Source organism: Gadus chalcogrammus, chromosome 11 (assembly GCF_026213295.1).
Source record: "Gadus chalcogrammus isolate NIFS_2021 chromosome 11, NIFS_Gcha_1.0, whole genome shotgun sequence".
In the NCBI taxonomy this organism is placed as follows: domain Eukaryota; kingdom Metazoa; phylum Chordata; class Actinopteri; order Gadiformes; family Gadidae; genus Gadus; species Gadus chalcogrammus.
The window spans coordinates 9,500,898-9,519,531 of NC_079422.1; the positions used below are offsets into that span (position 1 = coordinate 9,500,898).

The 18,634-nt window shown below is 47.0% G+C and overlaps 1 protein-coding gene across 1 annotated transcript in view; it reads left to right on the forward strand.

Moving 5' to 3' along the window:
- LOC130391735 (DNA-binding protein SATB1) overlaps positions 1-18,357 on the forward strand; it is a 40,406-nt gene extending 22,049 nt beyond the window's left edge. The window contains exons 8-10 of the mRNA XM_056601990.1: positions 13,527-13,748; positions 14,198-14,236; positions 15,642-18,357. Coding sequence (XP_056457965.1) covers positions 13,527-13,748; positions 14,198-14,236; positions 15,642-16,439 — 1,059 coding nt within the window. The 3' untranslated portion in view covers positions 16,440-18,357. The remainder of the gene's footprint in view (positions 1-13,526; positions 13,749-14,197; positions 14,237-15,641) is intronic.
- The last annotated feature ends 277 nt before the right edge of the window (positions 18,358-18,634 follow it).

The following is an 18,634-nucleotide window of genomic DNA, read 5'->3' on the forward strand; positions in this document are numbered from 1 at the left end:
GTGAATCTTGGCAATAAACTGCTACTTTATCAGATTCATTAATTTACTCCCAGACTGGACCTGTATTTGTGTATTTCAATGGTACTCTGTGCACTATACTTTCGATGTATTTTGTAGTGCATCAAATAGCAGTTTTGTATAATATATAACCTTTTTACAAGCTTGGTCATAATTCTGAATTATTTGCTGTCTGATTTAAGTTGAAAGAGCGCTCCAAGAAGGCACTTATCTATCTATTTAGCTGCAGGACACATCCGACTTGGATAAAATAAGTGCTTTCAGTTGGTCTCTGTCCAGAACCGACTTAGCTGCAAGCAGCTAGCATAAGACAGTGGCCAGTTGGATTTTAGTAGCAAGATTGCTCATGGCTAGGCTAAGGTCGAATGTTAACTGCCCACTTGATTTTGAGTTTACAGAGTAGCAAGATAGCTAGTGGCTGGGATTAGGTCAACATCAATGTTTTCGTGTCAACTGCCCACTGGATATTTAGCTTTCAGAGACGAGAAATATAGCTAGTGGTTGATGTTTATTCAATTTATTCTGTGAAACTGCCAGAGGTGCTTTCTGTGTTTTGCTAGCCAGCTAGCAAGGGCAAGCTAATGTTTTATCCCGGTGATGGGAGATCTCAATCTGTAGGTCCACTGGAATAGTAGCTAGGGTGCTATACTGCATGCTGGTATATTATCACTGAGTTAGGTGACTATCTGTGTGCGGCTTGCCGTCTCACAAGGGCTGATGTTTTATCATGGCGCAAAGGGGTTAGTCGACAGTCTGGCGATGGGTTGTTTTGGGGGCGCAGGGCAACAGCCAGGGGAGGGGGGCGTCCACTATGACCCGAACACACGAAGACACGTCTGCGAGGAACCCTGAGCCTTCCTGAGAGAGAGATCCAGCGACGTATGACATCAGAGCCCCTGCTGTCGCCAAACACGCTCTCCGGGAGCCAGGGCGCGCGTAAATACATAGCAGCCATCAAAACCCTCCCTCCGTCTCCCTCACCTCTGCCTGCTCGCTCGCCCTCCCCCTTGTGGAAGAGGCTACGCTAATTAGCTTGGCTCTAATGAGACAGAATGGCACTGATCTGGTCCGCCGCTGCACCACCGGGGGCAGGCCAGGGAGGGGTGTAGGGGGGCGGGGGGGCTGGGGCGGAGGTGAGTGGATGGGTGGGTGGGTGGGTGGGGAAAGTGGCTGGTGCAGTAGGGAGGTGAAGGGGAGAGGAGGAGGAGTGGGAGGGAGGAGGAGGAGGAGGTGGGCAGGGAGATGGGAGGTGGGGGAGGTGGGGATGCCATCTGTCAGCCTGCGCCCGCTTGGCACGGCACTCCCTTTGGGGGGAGGAGGGGGAGGTACACCCTGAACGCCTGACTGGGGAGGTGGAGGATGGAGCGGGAGGCGGGAGGGGAGGGGTGTGTGTGTGTGTGTGTGTGTGTGTATGTGTCTGTGTGGGGGCAGTGAAGATCAGGTATTAATACAGTGACAGGTCCTGCTCCTCGTCTGTCAAATAAAACATTATTAAGGCACGGACCCTCGAGCCCGTGGTCCTCTCTCCTCCCGCTCTAACACTCTCTTTCAAGGGAACCACTGGTACCCAATGCAGCATCATCTCCATGGCGATCGCTCGCTTGACAGACAGCTGGGCTGATGGACGATAGACGAGATACCAGAGCACTTCTGCTGTGAGGTGCTTGGATGTTTTTCAGAGGAGTCCCTTGGTTGTCCAGCCTCCCCCACCGACTCCTCCTCTTCTTCCCCTTCATCCTCCTCCTCCTCCTGCAGGAATAGTAGATACATGTGACAGGGCATGAGAGAGGAGTTGTGCTGTTGTACAAGCAATACCAGATAATAATGAGATGTCTTGCGAGTGGCCCCCATGCCAGGGATCTCTGACCAGGCAGGGTAGGCAGGTTTGGGTTATTTATGGGTTCGATTGGGAGGGCTATGCTGTGATTCTGATCTGACTGTGTGTGTCTGTGTCTGTGTTTGGCTTTCCTGGGTTTTCCTCCTTGTTTGTTTGTGAGCTCCTCTCTCTCTTTACACCTCCCTCCCTCCCCTCCCTCCCTCGCTCCCTCTCTCAATCTCTCTCTCTATCGCCCTCTCTCCCTTTCAGCCTCTTACTCTTTCCCCCACTCTCTTTCTATCTCTCCCCTCTCTCCCTCGCTCTCTGTCCCCCGCCCCTCCAACGAGACAGATCGGAGCCAGCTTGTTACTTCCCCCAGGGACATGGAAGGGGCCCCACCACTGTTTATTAATTGATTTATTTATTTATCTGCTGTGCCTGCCTGGTTATTAGGTTGCCATGGGAAACGGGCTAGGCCACATCCTCTGTATTATTAAAGACACAATTTTCTTGAACCGGGAACCCAGATGTCTGAATAATTAATTTAGCGTATGAATTATCTTGCAAACAGAAGCGAGCCCTGCCCTCCCAGTCTGAAATGAGCCTTCCCCTTATTGTTTAATGGACAGTGGAATCCCCACTATCTCTCTCTCGATCTATCTCTCTCCCTTTCTCGCTCTCTCTCTCTCTCTGTCCCTCTATCTGTCTCTCGGTTTCTCCCTCTATCATTCTCCCTCTCTGTGGCTCAATTTCTCTCTCCCCCTCTCTCTCTCTCTCTCTCTCGCTCTCTCTCTCTCTCTCTCTCTCTCTCTCTCTCTCTCTCTCTCTCTCTCTCTCTCTCTCTCTCTCTCTCTCTCTCTCTCTCTCTCTCTCTCTCTCTCTCTCTCTCTCTCTCTCTCTCTCTCTCTCTCCCTCTCTCTTTCTCTCTCTCTCTCACTCTCTCTTTCTCCTGTCTCAGCAAACCTTCCTCCTCCGTCTGGCTGGAGGGAGATTGGAGCTCTCCTCCTTTCTCCCTCCTCTCCTCCCTCCTCTCTCTCTCTCTCTCTCTCTCTCTCTCTCTCTCTCTCTCTCTCTCTCTCTCTCTCTCTCTCTCTCTCTCTCTCTCTCTCTCTGGTGCCTTACGCCCTCTTACCCCAGCTGTCTCCACCCTCCTCCACGACCACCAGCCCATCACCCACCCACCAGTCCACCTCCTGCTGTCTGTTCAACACCACTAATCTGTCCTCTCTTGCTCGGTTGGGTGTTGTCAATAATGCAACACTCTATGCTGTATGCTACCTACGATATAGGCTACCGCCTAGCATTGAGGCGCGACTCCAGGCTTGGCCGTTAGCACAGCGACGGACCATTCCCCATCATTGTCTTAATAGCTCTTTGTCCATTCACTAAGTCATGTCCATCTGTTCATCTGCTGATGATATAAGGTCTATATGCTAACTAGCCTTTATCTGGGCAGCTCTTTACCAGCGCTCTCTCCCTCTTGGTAGCTAGCATTCGTCTGGTGACATTGGGTGATACTCTCGTGTTTTGCTACACCTCAACGCTATCCAGCACACATTGAAACCGGCTCACGTTTTTTCCAGACGTGGACATGGAGACGCTATCTCGCTAGCGTCTGGTCTCTCCCCCGCTAGACCCAACAGGGCTCGTCCTGACGCCCATTCTGGCTAATCTGATCAGGCAGGCAAATACGGCGGGAAAAGGGCTTTAATGATCCCCCTAATTACCTCAAGTCAATACCAACTGTATTATTAGACTGAGGGAAAATATTCCATTAGGGTGCCCCCCGTGGGACTCCCCCCTCCCCCCTCCCCCCTCCCCCTCCCCTCCCCCCCCCCCTCCTCCGCCTCCTCCCCCTCTCCCTCCCCCTCCTCACCCCCTGTGCGTGTGCTGATGTCCCGCGCGCGCCGCGGCCCCCCACGCTTGTAATTAATTTTATTTACACACGCAGGAATGCACAAGGTCGCACCTGCAGCCCGCAGCCTCGCGCCGCGGCCGCCTAATAAGATCTGTCATAATTACCCCGCTGCACGCTTCTGACACACGCAGCCAGATAGTTCAATTTAACTACAGACACCGGCGCGGGCAGATGCACCATGCACGAGTGCGTGCGCAGGGGAGTGTGTGTGTGTGTGTGTGTGTGTGTGTGTGTGTGTGTGACATTTTGCCTGCATGTGTATGGGTTTTGGTGCGTGTGGGTCTGTGTGTAATATTAGGACCTGGTGATTTGTAAGTGTTCCTCCTGATGCTTGTGGTACCTGTGTATACTTGCCTCTTTCTGTCTCCTCTCACCACTCCCCTCCCTCCCTCGTCACCTCTCTGTCTGATGTGTCTTACTCTCTCCCTATCTGCTAACGCATTACCTCTTGTGTCTGCCCCTCTCTCTGTCTCACACTCTTTATGTCACACAGTTTATATATCTCTGACTCCCTCCCTCCCTCTCTCTCTCTCTCTCTCTCTCTCTCTCTCTCTCTCTCTCTCTCTCTCTCTCTCTCTCTCTCTCTCTGTCTCTCTCTCTCACACACACTTCCAGATATTATAGCACAATATCTCTCTCCATGTATCACACTGTATTTCTCTCTCTCATGGTTCAACCTTTACTCTGAAGACGATTTTGGAATGTAGTATTGTATTCTCAGTCTGCAGGATGTTACAGTAAACATATTGGCGATTTGCATTTCAGCCACTATAAGTCCAGAATGAATAGGACATGTGAGAAGTTACAAAGAACCAAAAATGCATAAATGAATACAAAATATGGCCATTGGAATATGGGAAGACGTATAGATGGTTGGAGCTGGATAGATAAAGTAACTGTTATAAAATGCTTCAATCAATTCATCAATCAGCCAAGCTATGAAACACAGAGTGCTTTTCCAATCCGCCTTATTTTTTGTCAACAAATCAGTCAAAATTCTTCCGGGGGAAAGTTAAAACGGTTTTATTCGTATCGAAGTGAACTCCAAGTCCAATTAAGCACGCTTATTTAGCTGACATAGACAATTTAGCGCTTCTCCGTTATTTCAATCCCTAACTCGATAAGATCAGTCTTGATTTATCGTCTTAATTGAGCTCTGATATTAGCAATTAAAGCTCCACTTTGAATTAAAACTCAATCAGTCGTTTGTAATTGATGGAATCAGATGCTGGCGTAGGTTGCCGTTGTCTGCGTCCCCCCCCCCCCCCCCCTCCCATCTCTTAACTTTGTTCGCTGATGTGTTTGTGATCCTTGGTGACTTCTCAGCCTATCAGCAACAGCTGCGGCGGACTGAAAACATTTCAACGGAAGAATGGGGGGGAGAGGGGCGTACATGCACCGCGAGATTGGTGTGGAAACGTTGCATTTAAACATGCAATGAGCACAGTGAGCACATCCCTGCAGCTGTGTTTATTAGGCGGAGACACGGTACATGTGATGAAATGCGTTAGTTGAGTTCAACTGCATATAGACTTTAAATGATAGCCAATATCCCCGCTTTGTTTACTAGGAAGCAACCAATGCAGTCGTGTATTGGTGTATTTGAAGTAGCTTAGTTTGATCGTCGAGTGGTTGGGTTGATTAGGATCACTCCAGACTAAAAGGTTATGGGTTCCAACCTCCACTGTCTGGGATCTTTGTTTTGGCATACTTGGGGCAAGATGCCTAACCACCTACCTGCATTTCAGTATGACACATCTAAAATAATTAGCTTTAAGTCAAAAACTCAATGACTTAATAGTAATTATTATGGGAAAAAACTACGTATACTCACATTGTACCATTTAACTTTCTACATGCAACAATGATTTAACATGGTTTTAGCGAGGCTTGTGGTTATTTCTCTCTCTCTGCTGCTACCATCACATGCCTGGCGCCCTTTAGCAAGGTAGTACAGTGATCCTAGGTTGGGGCTGCGGTTGTTTGCGAACAGGAAGTGTGCAGTGCGGCGATTTGAAAATAAGAGTCTCAGAACAACAGAGCCAGCAGCGGCCCACAGATGTGTAATGGGAGCCATTCTGTTATTTATTTCCAGTCGTCCGCGCAGCGCTCCATCTGCGCCTATTATATCGCTCGAAAAAATTCCACACGCACATTTTTTTTTACGAGCTCGGTAGCAGCGACATGCTCTGGCAAACAAAACTGGTCGGTATTGTTTGGAGCGGGTCCATTTCCTGCCCGTCATGCTTTCACAATGTCTGTCGTGTCAGCTGTCAGTCTGTTATTGTGGCGGCTCTCGCACTCTTATTGTGAAAAGGTCATGACCTCGAGTGGTTGGGGAGAATTCACACAGTGGGTAGAGTGAGGCGGAATGGCTGTTCTTTTTATAGAGGAATGGTCATGTATGGAGTGAGAGAGAGAGAGAGAGAGAGAGAGAGAGAGAGAGAGAGAGAGAGAGAGAGAGAGAGAGAGAGAGAGAGAGAGAGAGAGAGAGAGAGAGAGATTCATATATATACAACTTATGAGAGAAGGAGAGGTATAAAGAAAATACCCATCTGTTTTCATACAATGGCCACTTATGGATTCTCTGGGCGCCGCCCGCCCGCGCATTCTGTGGATTGGACTCAGATGGCGAGGTTATTAACAGCGATGTAGCGGCGAATAAAAGGTTGCAAAACCATAAATTCCGGTCTGTGATCACCATATGGTGAACGGCGTCTAATATAAAGGAGAGAGAAAATAAACATGTGAAATGCTTTGGTAAGGCGTTAATTCCTCCTATAATTTTCCCTCTAAAGGTTTTGCGTGCGCGTGTCAGGGGGAGCTGCTGTGATCCTATAGACGGGAGGGTTGGTGTAAACACCTTCTGAGGGTCTCCACTGATCTGCACAGCGCTGTGTAAACACTTTAGCGTTGCAGTCACTGTGTAGTCACCGAGCACACTCTTATCCAAAGCGGCTGACGGGGAATTCTAGAGGAAACGTAATAATGGAGAATGGAGAGGTGAGGGGCGTTCGAGGAGGACGACCTTAGGACGCCCAGATCGGGGCTCCTGCCCAGGGTCGTTGGGCCGGATGTGGAACACTATTCCTGCCTCACGCCCCCACGCTGCTCCCCCCGCAGAGCCATAACTCCTCACCCTCTGCTCGTACAGGTCTGTGCTCAGGGGGTCATTGGTTCGAATCCCCTGAGCGGGTGAGTGGGTATCAAGTGGTGAAATGAGACACAAACACTGCAGTTCCAGTACCCTTGAGCCATGCGTTCAAACCCTCAACTCCCCACAGTTGAGGGTTGGAACCTCCCACACACAGCAATGCTGTTATGCTGCTGTTGCGCTGCGGTTACAATGTAAAGGACGAATTCACTCCTTTGCCGAAGCGGTTTTTCTGGGTTGGCTCTGTTTGCGTGTTCTGGATTGCCACTGGGTGAACGGGCACGTGTGTGTCGGTGTGTTTGTGGAGGAACGGGTTTGTGTGCAGGGTGCTATCGTCTAGTTCCATCGTCGACCTGTCTGCCGGCGAGTTGGTCCCCTGCCAAGATCAGGAAGACAAAGGGACAACACTGAACCGTCGTCTCTCTTCTATCCCCCTCTCTCAAGCTCTCTATCCCCCTCTCTCGCTCGGTCCCTCCATTGCTCTCTCCCTCTCTCGCCGTATCTCCCCATCTCTCCATCTGTCTCTCACTCTCCCCCTGTAGGCTACCTCTCTTTTCGACCTCTCTCTATCTCTTGCCCATCTCTCTCTCTCTTTGTCTTGTTCGTTGTCTCTCTCTCTCTCTCTCTCTCTCTCTCTCTCTCTCTCTCTCTCTCTCTCTCTCTCTCTCTCTCTCTCTCTCTCTCTCCCTCTCCCTCCCCTTCTCTCTCTGTCTCTCCATCCTCTGGTGCGTGAGGATGTCTATACCATGAAAGGTCTAGAAACAGCCTTTATTTATTTTTCTTCATTTGAACAATGATTGAAAGAGGAAAACACTGGCCAGTCAGGGTTCAGTTCAGAGTTACGTGAGCGAACCCTTTCTCTTAAAGGGCAGGGACTTCCTTCACTTATCAGTGTTAAATCCTACTGCTCCACATGCCTGTGAAAGATAATTGTCTCTCAATGTCTTTCAGATGTCATTATAACTGACAATAGCCAGTCGTCACTGTATCCATAGTTACTAAATGTAGCGACGTGGGCCAATGCCACACCCATATTTCAGCTGATTTTTTACTGGGCCAATCAAACACCCACAGCAATTGATTGTGTTTTGGTTGAGGAGCACATTGGATAATTACCACAGCTGGCACACAAACTTTAGGTTTGCCCCTGAGAGATTGTATTTATCGTATGAATTCATTGATTGACATGGTCCTGTAGTTTCTAATTTCCAATTTAGTAACTGAGCAGATGGGTTTTATCCAAAGCGACTTAGAGTGCACTGTTAGATACATATGGTTGTGGAGCAGGTCGGGGTTATGGGCATCTGGGTCAATGATACCTACAGGTATCCAATCCCAAGTCCTATGTTGACTTGGGAACCTTTGGGACGGGACAGATGAGAGGTCTGAACCACTAGAGAGACCGGCTGAGGTCAGGAGCAGCTGTGAGGTGAGACCGGCTGAGGTCAGGAGCAGCTGAGAGGTGAGACCGGCTGAGGTCAGAGCAGCTGAGAGGAGAGACCGGCTGGGACCGATAAGGAGTAAAGTAGATTAGGAAGGTGTTCCCCCCCTGTTCCGCCAACCTCTGTCTGGCTAATAGGACCATGTGTTTCCACTCTCTCTCTCTCTTTCTCTCTCTCTCTCTCTCGCTCTCTCTCTCTCTCTCTCTCTCTCTCTCTCTCTCTCTCTCTCTCTCTCTCTCTCTCTCTCTCTCTCTCTCTCTCTCTCTCTCTCTCTCTCTCTCTCTCTCTCTCTCTCGCTCTCTCTCTCTCTCTCTCGCTCTCTGGTTTATTAATGCAGTTAGGTCTGTTTGGGTGGAGCGGGCTGGGGGAGGGAGTGGCGGGGCGAGGGGAGGATGAATACTGTGCTGTTCTCATGACAGAGCAGGCCTATGCTCTCATTGGCAGCTTGTGACTGTTACACACACACCCACACACATGCATCCACATACACCGCAAACCGCGCTGCATTGCTGTCTGGCTTTGGAGCATGAATTCACCCATTGTTTTGAAAAACATTTGTATCGGAACGATTGGTTGCTATTTATACGAGTGTCGGACAATAGGAGAGAGAGTTGTCCAAACGAAGAGTTGGTTACACTTTTATTTTAAACTTTGACCCACCAAACCCCAACCCCCAGAGACCAGCGCTGGTAAAACCTGTTTACCACCAATCTCCTGTGTTTGGAAAGGAAATGATAACGCTGCAGTGAAAAAGGTAGAGAATTATTGTGCCGTATTGGCTCAGTTGTGTGCCAACTTAGCATGCTAATCCTGCGGCTCTCGGTAGTTAATGCTATGATGAACCAGTTTCAAACATCTGTCATTTCAATTAAAAGGTACCTGGCTTTGCCGCGTTGCCGTTCCAGGGTAAAACCAGCTGGTCGGCGAGGGAGAAGTGGGCGGTGTGCGCTAGTTAGCTAGCAAGTTTGATTACAACAGGCGCCGCTAATCGACGACATTAAAGCGTGGATGCATAGGCTAGGCTACATAGTGCCGCCATGCTAACAGGTTTGATCACGCATCATAGATACCACACCTATGGTTTTAAATTTGACATGGTATACTAGATTTGAGATTATCAATGTTTTATTTGTATTATTAATTGTATTATTTAATTTATATAATAAGGCTGTTACTTTTGGAAAATACATAGTCCTAAATAATGCATGGATTATAAAAATTATATTTGTACTGATTGTCAGTTGATGTATTTGGCTTAGTTCATAATAATAAATGAATCAATGATGCAATCAATTTAAACTGTTGGTAACCATTGGTTGAGAATGCTACTCAGTCCTCGATTTCACTCCCAGTAAAATATATGAGTATGAGTTATCCTCAAGCAATTTAGTTTGAGTCACTTGCAACTACACTGTGGCCAATATACTTGTGGAATGTAACTATCAAAATTATTGTATTTCACTGAAAGACCACATTTTTGTTTGATAATCACATCAGTGAATGTGAAATTGGTTTATTAGGTCCATCACAAGACACGCAGCAACCTGGCATAAACAAGATTTATTCATATCCGGCCCTCTTCAAATTCCAAGCGAACAGACACAGGGTTGACTTGAAGGGCACTACATTGTGTTTGTGTCGGTGTTTTTTTAAGCATATTACTGTACTATACTGCAGTGCAGTAGCCCAGCTGGAGAAGGAGTTTATAGATCTAATAAAGATTGTAAGATGCTTCTCAGCCATAGCGGGGACCGCAGAAAATGTCCTCAAATACACTATTATCTGAAATGTGTGCGAGGGTGTGTAAGCAAAGCTTCCAGAATAAAGGCGCACATAGGTTGATCTTAAACATGTTTTAGATTGGTGGGGTCAAATCTTGGAAAAACTATTGTATTGTTTGAACCGTAACCTCAATGAAAGTGAAAAAACAACAAAAAAGCAGACAATATGAATTCACATGAGATATATTACTTTTATCTATTTGCTTTACTGAGGCCCGAGCTGAATTATTCTCTTTTTCACTCTCTCTCTTTGACATTAGTGTGAAAGCAATATTGGTACACGATAATAATCTAATATATCTAAGTAAATAATAATTTTATTTATCCCTGTTTGTAAGCGGAACATGACTCACAAGTGTTTTTATATTCATTAACGTAAATCAAAAGGGTTAAAACAGAAATTGATATTGTCATCTGTTTGACTAATTAATCGTAACATATTTACTCATCTTTTATTTTAGTTTGGCTGTTTAGCTTGACGCCTCTTCAGTTACTCTCTCTTCTGGTCAAACGTGAAAGTCCTGTTTGACCGGGGAAAAAAGTAATTGAAAGAAGTGTCCTAATTGGTCATTATTTCGACTTCATTGTGAGCTGTTATCTGATTGGCTGGCAGGGCACTGACTGTAATCCCACTAGTTTAAGGAGTGTTTGAGTTGGATTTCACGATCGCCATGCATGGCTGCTCCTTCTACTTCCTCTGTGTGTGTGTGTGTGTGTGTGTGTGTGTGTGTGTGTGTGTGTGTGTGTGTGTGTGTGTGTGTGTGTGTGTGTGTGTGTGTGTGTGTGTGTGTGTGTTTGGTGTTCGGCGTGTTTGTGACCGTGTCGGTGGGCAAGCATGTACATTAATGTGTTTGTTTTGTGTATGATTGCCCAAGCATGTGTGTGTGTATGTGTGTGTTTGTGTGTGTGTGTGTGTGTGTGTGTGTGTGTGTGTGTGTGTGTGTGTGTGTGTGTGTGTGTGTGTGTGTGTGTGTGTGTGTGTGTGGGTGTGGAGAATCAGCTGGAGCCACAGACAGCCTGAATACAGAGCAGCATCCAAATCCCCCAGCATGCAAATTAAAAACGCAACAATAAATGAGTGGAAGAGAAACAAGGTGGACATGCACGCTTTACAACCCCCTCTAACCCCTCCCCCCTCTTCTCTCCTCTCTCTCATCCCTCTCTCTCTAGCACCCCCTCCCTCTCTAACACCCCCTCCCACGCTTTCTCTCCCCCCCTTTAACACCCCTCTCTCTCTGTCACTCTCTCTCCTCTCTCTCCCCTCTCTCACTTGCACCACCTACCTCTCTCCCACTCTCTCTCTTTCCCTCACTCTCTTTCGCTCTCTCTCTTTCTCTCTCCCTCTCTCACTTCTAACTCCTCCTAAAAAACCTAACTGCGGTACGTGTGTGTGTGTGTGTGTGTGTGTGTGTGTGTGTGTGTGTGTGTGTGTGTGTGTGTGTGTGTGCGCGTGTGTGTGTGTGTGTGCATGTGTGTGTGTGTAATCCTGAGGACCTGGAGGTGCTGCCGCTCACTGGCCAGCAGATTACAGCACTATTCTGGCACCGTGCCAACCCACACACGCACACACACACACACACACACACACACACACACACACACACACACACACACACACACACACACACACACACACACACACACACACACACACACACACACACACACACACACACACACACACACACACACTCACATAACACATTGTAATATGCTAGCACACACTTTGTTCGTGTTACACTTCACATGCTGGTCTTTCATACGTTCACACACGTTCTCTACACTTGCTGGCGGTTTGTTTAATAACGTTGTAGTCGCTCGTCCAACTTGAGTTCAGCTAACACTCCGCTTTCTCACCCAGACATTCAGAGGACTTTAACAAGCCTAATGTGGTTGCTATAGCGACTGCACCTGTATAGAACCGCTTGTAACTGAAAACTAACCTTTAACTTTTAACTTAGGGAGGTGAACCAACTGCATTATGTCACATTATATGCACTCCTGCACACACACGCACGTACGCACGCACGCACGCACGCACGCACGCACGCACGCACGCACGCACGCACGCACGCACGCACGCACGCACGCACGCACGCACGCACGCACGCACGCACACAAACGCAGACAAACGCAGACACACACACACAAAGTCATAGCTCATCTGCTCACTGTTATAAACTAGTAAGGAGCTGTGTTTTACATTGTAATTTGTGTTTTATCTATTATTATTTTAGGAATATTTCAGACAACATTTTATTAATAATTTAATGACAATAAATATTAATAATAACTTAATAATAATTGTTACTAATGTTGTCAATAAATGTATATGAACTAATTCAAGATCTTGATGAGGCATTAAACTGCAGTGTGATTGTTATGTTTATAACCCATACATAAATATATATATATTGAATTTAAGATGTAGTAATATATGCTTGCATTTCTACAAATTTGCCGTCTGCCATATACATTATTATGAGAATGAAAAAAAAATCATATTTTACATTGGATACATAGCCATGGTACATTAACAAATCGACTTTGATTAGGCATCCATGATAATTTTTTTTGGAACAATTAGATATTTCCCCAGAATTGTGTCGAACTAAGATTTGTGTTGGTGTTTGTGTTTGTGTGTGTGTGTGTGTGTGTGTGTGTGTGTGTGTGTGTGTGTGTGTGTGTGTGTGTGTGTGTGTGTGTGTGTGTGTGTGTGTGTGTGTGTGTGTGTGCCTGTGTTGTTAGCTTTCTTTATCAGGGCAACTTTGTTCCAAATTAGTTTGTCACTTAATTAATTTGTAAAATATATAAAATGACAACCGACCACAGCTTTGCCCTCTTAAAAATACATTCCAGGTGGTAGCGATTATCAAACTCTGTTTTTCTGACTGCTTGGTTCATTATTATCTGAATGTTTTTTATATTTTTTATTATTTCTCACACAAAGCCATGATCCCTCACCTCAACTTAATTCCATGGGAATTAAGTGAATAACTATATTAAGGCTGTCTGGTTGTCATGCAATGTTCAGTAATACATTAGCAATAACCTAATTTAAAACTTTGAAATTATCCATTTTGTTTGTCTTTTCCTTATTTTTCTCTTTCTATCTTTTTATTTATTTATTAAGGTGTCAATCCTTCCCCATCAACTCTTCATGTTTCCCTCCTGCTCTGTATTAATTGTACAAGAAAACATAATCTAAATCATCCTTAAAGACTAAAAACGTGATCCCTGGGGATGTCACCATGAACAGCCTTTGTGTGTGACGCCTCTTGGTGATAAACCGGGCCTTAAGACACGGCATGGCCTGCCCACACTCTCCACACCAGGGCAAGAGTAACCCCCTCGCTCTCTTCCCCCCCCTCTCCCCGTCGATGTCTCTCGCCCTCAGGGCTGGCTGTGCGAGCTGCTGCGCTGGAAGGAGGAGCCGTCCCCGGAGAACCGCACGCTGTGGGAGAACCTGTCCATGATCCGCCGCTTCCTCAGCCTGGCGCAGGGGGAGCGCGACGCCATCTACGAGCAGGAGAGCACTGCCGGCCAGCAGCAGCAGCAGCAGCAGCACCACGCCGAGAGACCCCCGCACATGATCCACGTGTCCACCGACCCCCTGCAGGTGAGACCTACCCCCCCCCCGCCGGGACCGCTTTGAGAGCCGTCCTCTTGTATACAGCTTAGTCTCATGGGGGGCTAAGCACCTCTTTACCAACAACTTTACACTCACAGCCACTACAGACAGGACTGACAGTATGACGATGACTACAAGGACAGGGCATGGGTTCACATGGGGATGATGGTTTTAGTGGGGCTGAAGGCAGTCAAGCCTGCGAAACCATACACAACTTAGGGTTTGTTAGTGCTGTTGGGCAAGGCAGATCTCCATCTCCATCTCCATTTATAGGTAAACAGAATTGAGCTGGGTTGGATCAGGGATTGTAAATTAAAATAAATAGGCATAGGCATACACACACACACAAGCATATTAAATGTTGTCCCGAACACACTCACATGCACATACACACGTGCACAGATACCAGATACCAACTGTGCTGTATTTGCCCACAGAACGCTACTCTGATGTTCATGTCCACAGACCCGCATCAGGTGAGAATGAAAAGCAACTCTTACAAAGAAAAACACACCCACACACAGAAGCAGACATGCACACACACACACACACACACACACACACACACACACACACACACACACACACACACACACACACACACACACACACACACACACACACACACACACACACACACACACACACGGATACTACTTCTTAAATATAAAGTTCTAAAGTAATATTAGGCAATGTATTTCCCTAACATAACATTTATTTTCCAACATGTTGGTTTGAATCTATTTCCGCTTAGAGCATTCTAATAAGCAAATCGTATCCACCAATCTTAAATCACCATCCATTAGTCTCGATAATTACAGAAGGTCATGGAGAGAAAGAGAAAGAGAAAGAGACAGGGCCGTGGTTGGAGGCTGTTATGGAGGAACAGTGTTGAACTCCTCTACCAAGGTGAACACTGTATGGGGAAAAGAGACGCATGAGGTCACGCTCCGTGGGTGGCAACATGTTTTAAAAGGGTGACGCACACTTGGAGTCGTTATCTAGTTATGAGTCTTGTGCACACAGGCTGCTGTTTAAAAAAACACTCAATCCAAAATCAACAAACACATTTGGAATGTTTTGTGGGAATTCTGTAAAGGAGGGTGCAGTTTTGTCTCCCGTCGATGTTGATGCCACTGCTTGAGGTCAGCCATTTGTCTCAAGTTTTTACTTGTGTGAATGAAAACCCGTCAATTGAACAGACATGAGTGTCATTCAGCACCGGGGGGGTCAAAGCGTGCAGTTGGGGCAGCGGGAGATGTCAGGAGTCAGGGCTAGGGGGTCAGGTGTTGACTCAGGCACGGGGGCGCCCAACGCCAGCCACAGGGCTCTCGGCGCGCTGCCAATCTGCCGCGCCATCGCAGCAGGAACTGCACCCGTTTTACCGCCGGCTGAGTTTAAATAGAGGGCGTGAGTCCGTGTGTGTGTGTTAATGTGCAATCAAGAGTGAATGCACATTGAAGTGTAGGGCTGCATTTGTGTGTCTGTGTGTGTGTGTGTGTGTAAATGTGCAGTCGAGAGTAAATTCACATCAAAGTTGTAGGCCTCCGTGTATCTGTGTGTGTGTGTGTGTGTGTGCGTGTCTGTGTGTTTGTGTGTGTGTGTGGTTCACAATGAACGACAAACCCTGCGTTATCTGCAGAGCTGATTACATTCAGCGGCACATTTACATGGAAACACGGTGCCACTCGGTGGCTCTGTGTTCCCACAGAACCCAAATTGATTTGAATGAAAAGAATTATTGAAGGAAGCGATAACACTGATAACACCCCCTTGTCTTCTTGTCCTCCCCCCTCCTCCAACCGTTTGTCTCTCTCTCCCCATCCCTCTCTCTCTTTGTTCCCATCCCTCTCCCCCCCCCCCCCTCCCGCCCTCGCACAGACCCAGCCGCCCCAGTCCCAGCAGAACCACCAGAACCATCAGTCCTCCCTCTCCCTCCAGCATCCCTCCCAGCCCCTGCTGTCCCAGCAGCCCTTGCAGCAGCACCACCACCAACACCACCACCATCCCCACCATCACCACCACCAGCAGCAGCAGCATCAGCATCCGCTGCAGCAGCAGCAGCAGCACCAACCGTCCGCCGCCGGGCCCCGCCTGCCCCCCCGCCACCCCTCCACCGCCTCCCCCGCCGAGACGGGCGAGGAGGGCGGCGGCGGCGGGGTGGAGGCGGGCTACCGCGCCGGCGCCATCAAGCTGCGCACGGGGGGCAAGATCTCCCTGGAGGCGCTGGGCATCCTGCAGAGCTTCATCCAGGACGTGGGGCTGTACCCGGACCAGGAGGCCATCCACACCCTGTCGGCCCAGCTGGACCTGCCCAAGCACACCATCATCAAGTTCTTCCAGAACCAGCGCTTCTACGTCAACCACCCGGCCAAGACGCCCAAGGAGCCCAACAACAACAACAACAACAACAACAACAATGGCGGCGGCGGCGGCGGCAACGCCATCGCCGGGGGCAACGCCAGCAGCAGCGGGGGCAGCAGCCGCAGCAGCGGGAGCAGCCCGGCGCTGGAGGAGGATCTGTCGGACTTCCGGGAGGCGGGAGGAGCCCTGCTGAAGGAGATGGAGGAGGATGGCACGCAGACTGGCAACACCATCTTCTCCATCAAGATGGAGGAGCAGCTGGGCCGCGCCGCCGACGTCCCGGCCGAGTCAGGACACCCGGAGGTCAAGGAGTAGCGGGGTGCCGGTGGGGGGGGGGGGGGATGCCGGGACTATGGACTGGGCACGAGCGCCCCGCGGACTGGTTCTGTAGGAAGGTGAATGCTTTGGCTGGCGTCCCTCACACTCACACACACACACACACACACTCATAAACATACACACACACATGCGCACACACTGCGATGGTCGAGTTTTATTAAATACAGCTTGTGGACTTGAGATGAGATTGTACACCTGACAGGCGACATGTTACACAGACACACACACACGCTCACACACACGCACACACATGCACACACGCGCACACACACACACACACACACACACACACACACACACACACACACACACACACACACACACACACACACACACACACACACACACACACACACACACACACACCCATTCCAGACTCAGTAATACGCCGAGTATTGCTTTTTGGATTTTGTAAACTTGTATTATTCACTGTATAGACTGATGCATCATTTAAGTAATCTGCACAAAAAATTATTCCAAGTATGTTGCCGTGGATATTTGCTGACTGCACTTGATGTCTGTTTAATTTTACACTGAATTCATTATTTTTTTGTTTTATTTTTGTTTTTTGGAACTACTGATTATATTTAGTAATAATAATGAAAAAAAGAATCCCCTGGAGTTTGCTAGAACTTTGATAGATGTTTTACGTAAGTGATGTTCAAGTGTTTTTTTAAACTAGCGTTTCAATCATGGACCAAGTGGTTGACAATGCCTTAATCACAAGGTGCAGCGTCGAAAACCTGCTGGCAAATTAGCGAATTGAAAAAGATAAACAACTAAAAAGTGATTGAACTTTAAACCCTCAGGCAAACCTGGCCAGGTGAGTCCTGAGAGCAGCTCAGTCACAGAACAATATTATTTGTTAGGGAAGAAATATAAATATATATATAGACATATATTGTAACTGTAAAAAAAATACAGTTTTAAAGAAACTATGCCAACTAATGCCTTGTAGTATATGGCACTGCCGATGTTCGGATTATTTTGCGAAAAACCTTTGTCACTGTAACTTTCTGCATCGCCAGTTAGAAATGTGAAATAAAAAAACGTTTTTTGTTCACCTTCATTATTTATTTAACGTTCATGCAGTGTTGCTGATGTAATTACTTTTTTTTCAGACTTGTTACGTTACACAACGCTTTTTAAAGATGTTTTAATTTCACCAATATTTTCTTTTCTATTTATAAGTGTGATTTTTAAATGGGCAGTAAAAACAAAGTGTCTTAACGTTTTAAGTGGAGAAAATGTGCTTTAAAGGTTGCCTATGAAAACAGTGCTGTATGTCGAGCAACTCATGCTACACGCTTCACAATTAATGTTGTATGCAATTTTTACTATCATGCAAATAAGCTTAGGTAAGCGACTAACCTATAGGACACCATAGAGAGAAAAAAACATATGCAATCTGTGTGAAAAATCGATGTCTGCGATGTGTCTTCCTTTTTGGTTAACAATCTGATTTAAAATCTATTCCTGTATAAATATTCTGTATAAAATGTGTTTTCTTTTTTTCTTTTCTTTTTTATGAGTTTAAGAACACCAGTTATTTTGTTACGACAGTTTTTTAAGTGTTCCCGGACTCATTTATGCAGGAGCACTCAAACTACGAGTGGTGTTTGATTGTTAATTACACAATTTAAAAATGTTTGTATTGTACCACAGAAAATCTTTGGCATTAACTGAACCACAGTCTTTCAGACAGGAAGCAGGCGTTCACCTTTCTGGAAGAAGAGAAAATACAAAATGGACGCCCCGTTGTTTTGCAAAGTAATGCTGAGAGAGCGAGGTTCAATCCAGTAACGGAGTCATTGAATTGCAATCACTGGACACACCTGTATTTGTAATAACTGTAAATACCACATCTAATAAATCATTAATTGTTTATTGTAAACACTCGTGGAAGTTTGTAATAAGCGTTTGCTCTTGACGAAGAAAGCGTCGATTTGACAGCTTTCTGACTGACGTCAACATTCAGAGATCTCAATTAAGCCCTATCTCCCTATGCCGCCGTGTGTGTGTGTGTGTGTGTGTGTGTGTGTGTGTGTGTGTGTGTGTGTGTGTGTGTGTGTGTGTGTGTGTGTGTGTGTGTGTATACACGTACACACCTGTGAAATCTAAAATTAAACAAGCTGTAAACAAACTTCTGTAATAGAAAGGCGGAGGTGTCC